Source organism: Pseudochaenichthys georgianus, unplaced genomic scaffold, assembly GCF_902827115.2.
Source record: "Pseudochaenichthys georgianus unplaced genomic scaffold, fPseGeo1.2 scaffold_1764_arrow_ctg1, whole genome shotgun sequence".
In the NCBI taxonomy this organism is placed as follows: Eukaryota; Metazoa; Chordata; class Actinopteri; order Perciformes; family Channichthyidae; genus Pseudochaenichthys; species Pseudochaenichthys georgianus.
The window spans coordinates 17,501-27,153 of NW_027262541.1; the positions used below are offsets into that span (position 1 = coordinate 17,501).

The following is a 9,653-nucleotide window of genomic DNA, read 5'->3' on the forward strand; positions in this document are numbered from 1 at the left end:
AGTTCTTGTCTCTCAGACCTCATTCACACCAACGCACCTCCGGTTCAAGCTCCGTGCTAGAGCTTTTCAGGTTCAGAACCAGTTCTTCGGTTTAGCTCCGGCTCTTTTCACACCGCCCAGAGTCCGACTGCTGATGCGTCGTTGCCTCATCGTTTGCGTCATGACGTAAGCGTCTGCGTGCCTGCTTCATGAAGCCAACCCGCGCGGAGGAAACCAGTCGCATTAGTTTCTCATGGCTCCATCTGAGTCGTTTCTGTGGGTTAGTTATTCTTATAAAAACTTGTGTCAATAAAGGTTTTTTTAAAACACAACTGCTTCCGAGGTCGGTCTTATTTCTTAAGGTGGACTGAACCATGAGTGTGGAGTAACGTTGTATCTTTCATTTAATGACCTGTAGCCTTCACCCAGGTGTGCAACAGCTGTTCTCAGATGAACACGTGAAGTAAAGTTTAACATTTATAGTTTTATAGATTTATAATGAGTTATAGAGAGGTGATCAACGTGAATGCTCAGGTTCCACCTTAACGCGCAGACTCGTTGCTTCACCGTGAGCAGAAACCTTTATAGCCTATATACAGTCTATGGCTGAAACTCTTGTTAAGTTTCTCCATCGTTGTGTACGAACTGGATACAGCGCGGGCTTGTTGTTGTTGTTCAGGAGTTGATCTGCCCCTGCCCCCGCCTCGACGTAAGCGTGATGTATGCGGTGCTTTTGCTCTGGCCGGACAATTTGGTGCTTGAAACGAACCGGATTCCGGAGCTAAGAGGCGGCTCCGCTGCGGTGTGAACAGGAAAACACGGTGCTTTTCAAGCTCCAGCTCCGAACCGGCCCTGAAACCCCGTTGGTGTGAATGAGGCATCAGAGGGGCGTGGGGGAGGGGCTCCTTGTCTTCATCTGAAGCAACAGACAGAGAATCAGCACTTTGGAAACAGGGCTGAAACAGAGGGGGTTATGGGTAATGCTGCAATGATCTGGTTGGTGTTTCAGCCAATCAGAGACAGGCCCTGGATATATCTGAGAGCTGGGAGATATCGATGAGAAACAGTATAATAATAGGAGAGCTTTAATGTGAGGTTGTGCGACGGTGCGTTCAGGAGAGCGGGCGGCGGCAGAAGTCCCAGGTGTGCGAGGCGTGCGATCAGCTGTTCGCTCGGCTGGAGGAGAGGAAGGCCGTGCTGACGCTGAGGATCAGCTGTGAGCAGGAGGAGAAGCTGCTGTACGTCCGGAGCCTCAGCAGCAAGTACAGAGAACACCTGGAGAACACGGCCTCTCTGCTGGAGAGCAGCCTGAGGGCGCTGGACACCAAGGAGATGGCTCTGTTCCTGCTGGTGAGCCTGAACGCACCACACTGAGAGCCTGAACGCACCACAGAGCCTGAACGCACCACACTGAGAGCCTGAACGCACCACAGAGCCTGAACGCACCACGCTGAACGCACCACAGAGCCTGAACGCACCACACAGAACGCACCACTCTGAGAGCCTGAACGCACCACAGAGCCTGTAAGCACCACTCTGAACACACCACACTGAGAGCCTGAACGCACCACAGAGCCTGAACGCACCACGCTGAACGCACCACACAGAACACACCACTCTGAGAGCCTGAACGCACCACAGAGCCTGAACGCACCACACAGAACGCACCACTCTGAGAGCCTGAACGCACCACAGAGCCTGAACGCACCACGCTGAACGCACCACACAGAACACACCACTCTGAGAGCCTGAACGCACCACAGAGCCTGTACGCACCACACAGAACACACCACACTGAGAGCCTGAACGCACCACACAGAACACACCACACTGAGAGCCTGAACGCACCACGCGGAACGCACCACACAGAACACACCACTCTGAGAGCCTGAACGCACCACGCGGAACGCACCACGCGGAACGCACCACACAGAACACACCACTCTGAGAGCCTGAACACAACACTCTGAACACACCACTCTGAGAGCCTGAACACACCACACAGAACACACCACTCTGAGAGCCTGAACGCACCACACAGAACACACCACTCTGAGAGCCTGAACGCACCACTCTGAACACACCACTCTGAGAGCCTGAACACACCACACAGAACACACCACTCTGAGAGCCTGAACGCACCACTCTGAACACACCACTCTGAGAGCCTGAACGCACCACAGAGCCTGAACGCACCACTCTGAGAGCCTGAACGCACCACACAGAACACACCACACAGATCAGAGCCTGAACGCACCACACAGAACACACCACACAGATCAGAGCCTGAACGCACCACAGAGCCTGAACGCACCACACAGATCAGAGCCTGAACGCACCACAGAGCCTGAACACACCACACAGAACACACCACACAGATAAGAGCCTGAACGCACCACACAGAACACACCACTCTGAGAGCCTGAACGCACCACTCTGAACACACCACTCTGAGAGCCTGAACGCACCACAGAGCCTGAACGCACCACTCTGAGAGCCTGAACGCACCACACAGAACACACCACACTGAGAGCCTGAACGCACCACACAGAACACACCACACTGAGAGCCTGAACGCACCACAGAGCCTGAACGCACCACACAGAACACACCACTCTGAGAGCCTGAACGCACCACAGAGCCTGAACGCACCACACAGAACGCACCACTCTGAGAGCCTGAACGCACCACAGAGCCTGAACGCACCACGCTGAACGCACCACACAGAACACACCACTCTGAGAGCCTGAACGCACCACAGAGCCTGTACGCACCACACAGAACACACCACACTGAGAGCCTGAACGCACCACACAGAACACACGACACTGAGAGCCTGAACGCACCACGCGGAACGCACCACACAGAACACACCACTCTGAGAGCCTGAACGCACCACGCGGAACGCACCACACAGAACACACCACTCTGAGAGCCTGAACGCACCACGCGGAACGCACCACACAGAACACACCACTCTGAGAGCCTGAACACAACACTCTGAACACACCACTCTGAGAGCCTGAACACACCACACAGAACACACCACTCTGAGAGCCTGAACGCACCACTCTGAACACACCACTCTGAGAGCCTGAACGCACCACAGAGCCTGAACGCACCACTCTGAGAGCCTGAACGCACCACACAGAACACACCACACTGAGAGCCTGAACGCACCACACAGAACACACCACACTGAGAGCCTGAACGCACCACAGAGCCTGAACGCACCACTCTGAACACACCACACTGAGAGCCTGAACGCACACACAGAACACACCACTTTGAGAGCCTGAACGAACCACAGAGCCTGAACGCACCACACAGAACACACCACACTGAGAGCCTGAACGCACCACAGAGCCTGAACGCACCACTCTGAACACACCACACTGAGAGCCTGAACACACCACAGAGCCTGAACGCACCACACTGAACGCACCACACTGAGAGCCTGAACGCACCACAGAGCTTGAACGCACCACACTGAACGCACCACAGAGCCTGAACGCACCACACTGAACGCACCACACTGAGAGCCTGAACGCACCACAGAGCTTGAACGCACCACACTGAACGCACCACACAGATAAGAGCCTGAACACACCACACAGAGAGCCTGAACGCACCACATAGAGAGCCTGAACGCACCACATAGAGAGCCTGAACGCACCACACAGAGAGCCTGAACGCACCACATAGAGAGCCTGAACGCACCACATAGAGAGCCTGAACGCACCACAGAGCTTGAACGCACCACAGGGAGCCGCCCTGTAGACACGTAGATGTTCTCGTGTATTTTTAACACCATTTAACAACTTTACCCTCTCCTCCACAGACGGCCAAACCCCTGCTGCAGAAGTGAGTCTCTCCCCCGTGGACCCATAGTAATAATAACTAGAGCCGGGACTCGATTAAAAAAATTAATCTAATTAATTAGAGGCTTTTTAATTAATTAATCGCATTTTTAATCAAATATACATATCTGACCTGAGAACAGCGAGAAGCAGTTTCCACATGGATGTGACTCCAGGTGGTCGACAGTCGAGTGCAGTCCAGAGAGCCAGGGAGCTGGTTCTTCTCTCAGACGTGGACTCACTTATCCTGGCCCTGAAACCAGTCGTCTGGTTGAGTGTGGGTTGGGTCAGGGTGTGGTTCCTTGCACTCGGAGTCGGGCTAACGTCCACGCTAGCTGCTACACGCTAGCTGCTACATGCTAACTGCTACATGCTAGCTGCTACATGCTAACTGCTACACGCTAGCTGCTACATGCTAACTGCTACATGCTAGCTGCTACATGCTAGCTGCTACATGCTAACTGCTACATGCTAGCTGCTACATGCTAACTGCTACATGCTAGCTGCTACATGCTAACTGCTACATGCTAGCTGCTACATGCTAGCTGCTACATGCTAGCTGCTACATGCTAGCTGCTACATGCTAGCTGCTACATGCTAACTGCTACATGCTAGCTGCTACATGCTTTGCATTTAGGTGATACTTTAGGCTTGATGTGCTGCGGTGATATGCAAATTCTTTTTTGCATAATTTGCACACAGCCGTGCTCTTATCGACGCTTCCACCCGTCCGTTTTTTAAAAGAAAATGTCCCATCCACGGGGCCGACCAAAGCGCTCTCATCAGCTTGTTCGTTCATGTTTGACTATTGTTCACCGTGGTTTGTTGTTGTTTGAAGTCCCATGCTGAAGTCATGCACGTTAGTTGGTGCTCCAGTATAACCGGTACGCCTGAAACTCATCCAGTGAGAAACGTTCCGCTGTGCAAAAATAAGTGCGATTAAAATGCGTTAATTTTTGTGTAATTAATTAATCTGAATTAACGCGTTAAAGTCCCGGCCCTAGTTATAATATTAATCACAGTAATAATTAGAGTTATTAAATGTGTGTGTGCAGGATGGTGGAGGGCTCGGACACCTCTCACCTGGATCAGTTATTGTGTGTGTGTGTGTGTGTGTGTGTGTGTGTGTGTGTGTGTGTGTGTGTGTGTGTGTGTGTGTGTGTGTGTGTGTGTGTGTGTGTGTGTGTGTGTGTGTGTGTGTGTGTGTGTGTGTGTGTGTGTGTGTGTGTGTGTGTGTGTGTGTGTGTGTGTGTGTGTGTGTGCAGGATGGTGGAGGGCTCGGTCACCTCTCACCTGGACCAGGTGACGCCCGGGTACGAGAACATGGATCACCTGACAGGAAGCTTTGAGCCTCAGAGACGAGCGCTGATGGGCGTCGACTTCATAAAACGTGAGAAACATCTCAACGTCCAATCAGAGACGAGACGGCTTAACCTCACACTAACCGCAGGAGATCATTGGCTGGTGTGATGCTGCATTCACGTGCTACTAATAGTTTGTTTGCTAGCGTGTTAGCATGGGACTGTAGCTGTGGTTATTGACGTGTTAGAGTGGGGCCCGTTTATATGTTAGCATTGCTATTTGGTTAGCATGCTAGCTCGTCTGCATGTGTCTTTATGTGTTAGAATGCTAACACATGGAGCTACAGAAAGCCTTCCGCTAACATGTTGTTAATGCTACTGTGTTAGCATTGGGCTAATATATTAGCGCTATCTTCACATTAACATGCTGTCTCCTCAGTTGATGATGATGATGATGATGATGAAGAAGAAGAAGAAGAAGAAGTGGCAGAGGAGGTCAGAAGGACAGCCTCAACCAATCAGAAGCCTCCTCTGATGACCTCAGCCAATCAGCTGCCTCCTCTGATGAACTCAGCCAATCAGCTGGCTCCTCTGATGACCTCAGCCAACCAGAAGGCTCCTCTGATGACTTCAGCCAACCAGAAGGCTCCTTTGATGACTTCAGCCAATCAGCTGCCTCTTCTGATGACTTCAGCCAATCAGCTGCCTCCTCTGATGACCTCAGCCAATCAGCTGCCTCCTCTGATGACTTCAGCCAATCAGCTGCCTCCTCTGATGACCTCAGCCAATCAGCTGCCTCCTCTGAGGACCTCAGCCAATCAGCTGCCTCCTCTGATGACCTCAGTCAATCAGCTTCCTTCTTTGTCTCCTGCTCAGTCTTCAGGTGTTCAGCTATTAGCCACGCCCCCCCAGAGACCTTCAGAGGCCCCGCCCACCATGACATCATCGACGAACGGCCCTGCCCCCCCCTCGTCCTCACAGGCCCCGCCTACCACTAGCCCCGCCCCCCAGGTATGACATCACACGCTGCATTCAGTCATTCAGACTTAATGGATTATTATTTCAAACAAATCAAATCTGATGATTTCAGTGATTTATTAAATCTGTTTGATAATAAATTCATGACACTAAAAGGTTCTTCTTCTCCTCTCCTCCCTCCCTCCTCTCCTCCTCTCCTCTTCCCCCCCCTCCTCCTCCTCTCCCCCTCCACTCCTCTTCCTCCTCCTCCTCCTCTCCCCCTCCTCCTCTCCTCTCCCCCCTCCTCCTCCTCTCCTCTCCCCCCTCCTCCTCCTCCTCCCCCTCCCTCCTCTCCTCCTCCTCCTCCTCCTCCTCCTCTCCTCTCCCCTCTCCTCCTCCCCCTCCTCTCCTCCTCCTCCTCCCTCCTCTCCTCCTCCTCCTCCTCCTCCTCCTCCCCTCCCTCTCCTCCTCTCCTCTCCTCTTCCCCCTCCTCCCCCTCCTCCTCCTCTCCTCTTCCCCCTCCTCCTCCCCCCCTCCTCCTCCTTTCCTCTTCCCCCTCCTCCTCTCCTCTCCCCCTCCTCTCCCTCAGGAGGAGTCAGAGGACGGACCGAAACACATCTTCTCGTTCAGCTGGCTGAACCAGAAGTGAACACGTGTCCCTGAAGCTCGTTATATTTCCACCAGTTGTTAAACTCCTCCTCCTCTCCTCCTCCTCTCCCCCTCCTCTCCTCCTCCTCTCCCCCTCCTCTCCCCCTCCTCTCCCCCTCCTAATTCAGTTGTTCTGAAACTAGAGATTGTAGAGAATTAAATATGAAACTTTGTTTGTTTCTAAAATGTTTAGTTGGCGGCGTGTGGCGCAGTGGGTTGTGCGTTGGTGTTGGGATCAGGTTCAAGCCCCACTGCAGTCAGCTGTTTCTCACTTCCTGTTCTGACCTGAGCTGAATACTCTGCTCACACCCTGCTGCTGCTGTTGCTGTTGTTGTTGACATAAGGATCCTAATGAAGACCGCACCAGTTGAGAGGAAGAGCGGATATTTATTCACAAACAGGGTCCAAATAAATGATCACTTTTTATATGAAGACATTTCAAAAGACTCAAAAAGGAAGAATCAAGAGTTTAATCAAATAAACAAATGACATTAAATATATATATTTATTTAAATACAAATATGAACATACATTTATTTTCTCTCTTTGATGTATTTTTGAATCTTTAAAAGTTTTTATTTATTTTATAGTTATAAGAAAAATGTCAGAATTCTGCGATTAAAGAAAAATAATCAGATCAGATGGGAGGGGCTTCAGTCGTCTGTGGGAGGGGCTTCAGTAGTCTGTGGGAGGGGCTTCAGTAGTCTGTGGGAGGGGCTTCAGTCGTCTGTGGGAGGGGCTTCAGTAGTCTGTGGGAGGAGCTTCAGTAGTCTGTGGGAGGAGCTTCAGTAGTCTGTGGGAGGAGCTTCAGTAGTCTGTGGGAGGGGCTTCAGTCGTCTGTGGGAGGGGCTTCAGTAGTCTGTGGGAGGAGCTTCAGTAGTCTGTGGGAGGGGCTTCAGTAGTAGGTGGGAGGGGCTTCAGTACTCTGTGGGAGGAGCTTCAGTCGTAGGAGCTTCAGTACTCTGTGGGAGGAGCTTCAGTCGTAGGAGCTTCAGTAGTCTGTGGGAGGAGCTTCAGTAGTAGGAGCATCAGTGGTATGTGGGCGGGGCTTCAGTAGGGGGTCCTGAGGGGCTCTCACTTCCCGAAGCTGTCCATCAGGGCCCTGTTGCTGGTGGCCTGCTGGTTCAGCCTCTCATTGCGGGCTATCTGCAGAACCTCCCTCAGCAGGTGAAAGGTGAGGTCCAGAGAGAGGGGGGGCTCCTCAGACCTCTTCTCCTTCTCCCCCACCCCCTCAGGGGAGCCCCCCCCCACCCGGAGGGAGAGCTCCTCCCCCAGGTGGAGCAGCAGGGGGCGGGGCAAGAGCAGGTGGCGGGGCAAGAGGGGGAGGCCCTCAGCAGGGAGGGGGGCGAGCAGAACCACGAGCCAGAGCAGCAGCTTCATCTCCACACACACTGCACACACACACACACACACACACACACACACACACACACACACACAGAGACACACACAGGAGTGTCTTTAATGTCAACCACATATTCAGCAGCGTACAGCAGGTGCGTCAGGAGGAGCCGCTCCAGAGAGCATCCAGCGGCTTCAGCAGACACGGCAGCGTCTACTGAAAGCTGAAAGTACAAAACGCTTGAAAGAACCAAAGCTGAGTTGCGCTGTCTGTGTGGGGGGGGGGGTCACAAAGCATCTGTCTCAGTCAGTCGTCTCGTAACTTTAGTGTTTGTCAGGATATCGGACGGTTAGCCACGTTAGCTAGCTAGCTTACAGCAGCTCCACCTCACACGACCAAATGGGCCGATTGCTCAAGCGCTTCATACGTCCTATAATCACGTTTTAAAGCGTTCGCCCTCGAGTGCTCCCGTGGAATGCAAACGTTACAGATGGTCGTTTATTCACAAATAACCCTCTCTGGAAAATCATGGAATAGTTTGGCCTTAAAACGCTTTTTGACTAGACTTCTAGCGAGAGGTGAATATTGTACTTTTAGAATCCACGTCCAGTCGATGTGTAGATCTATAGTTCGATAGATATGAGAAGATGATTTGAGGCACGCGGCAGCCTCCATGTGAAGTTACGGGTTGAAGACAGTATTTCCGGTCTCGACGTTTTCCTAATAAAACCACTGATCAAACGATGAACCCGTGATATCTGCAGAACTCATCCACTAAAGAACATCAGTTTATACGTGATAATTATACGACATGTTGGTTTAAATTGTGTACGATGCTTTTGTGTTTCCCCATAGCTTTTTCTCTTTCGATTCTGAGAGACACCTTTCTTCTTTCAGAGGTTTTGATAGGCTAAAACATCGAACTACCCATAATCCTGGATGTTTTAGCCGCAATGCATGTTGGGATATGGTGTTTATGTGATATGAAATTTAAAAAAAAAATGTTTTAAATAAAATAATACTTTATTCCGAGTGCTCTTGCTTTTCTCTTTGAAGGTCATCACATAACGGCATTGTAATACACGGTTCGGCTGCATTACATATTACAGATCTGCCGTAGATATGTATTTAGAGCGCCCTGCTGAGAAGACTTCTGGACAAACAGGAAGAAGTGCCGCCGAAACTGAATACGTGACGTGGATCATAAACATATCAGCCATTAAACAACATCTTCCATTTCTCTTCACACAACACGTCTCCTCCAGTATCAACACTAATTCTGCTGACTTTGATATTTGATCCAATCGGTAGAAAGGCTGTGTTTACACCATGACGTGCACAGCTGATCGAAAGGGACTTGTAGTTTTTAAAGATATTATTTACTACCTTTCCAGCTCCTCGTGCAGTCGACTGTTCAGGTGTATCCAGGTTCATGGTGCGATGCATGAGCTTCACACGAGAGGCTGAAACTGTCTTTAACTTTACCGTTCTGTTTTCATTTCAATAGTCTTATGTTTGATATTATTATGTTTTATTAACTACATCCCTGGTTTTTTAACCCGCGCC

At 51.1% G+C, this 9,653-nt stretch overlaps 2 protein-coding genes across 2 annotated transcripts in view; one reads left to right on the forward strand and one right to left on the reverse strand.

Annotated features, from left to right (window-relative positions):
- The window catches only part of LOC117441520 (E3 ubiquitin-protein ligase TRIM63-like), an 18,839-nt gene extending 12,068 nt beyond the window's left edge, over nt 1–6,771 (forward strand). Inside the window, exons 4-8 of the mRNA XM_034077601.2 lie at nt 1,096–1,329; nt 3,821–3,843; nt 5,105–5,229; nt 5,580–6,151; nt 6,687–6,771. Of these exons, the coding sequence (XP_033933492.1) occupies nt 1,096–1,329; nt 3,821–3,843; nt 5,105–5,229; nt 5,580–6,151; nt 6,687–6,746 (1,014 nt within the window). The 3' untranslated portion in view covers nt 6,747–6,771. The remainder of the gene's footprint in view (nt 1–1,095; nt 1,330–3,820; nt 3,844–5,104; nt 5,230–5,579; nt 6,152–6,686) is intronic.
- Nucleotides 6,772–7,816: 1,045 nt separating this feature from the next.
- On the reverse strand, nt 7,817–9,082 carry LOC117441521 (corticoliberin). Its single transcript, XM_034077602.2, has one exon. It carries the CDS (start codon nt 8,123–8,125, stop codon nt 7,820–7,822), a length of 306 nt encoding a protein of 101 aa, XP_033933493.1. The 5' UTR covers nt 8,126–9,082; the 3' UTR covers nt 7,817–7,819.
- Nucleotides 9,083–9,653: the final 571 nt, after the last annotated feature.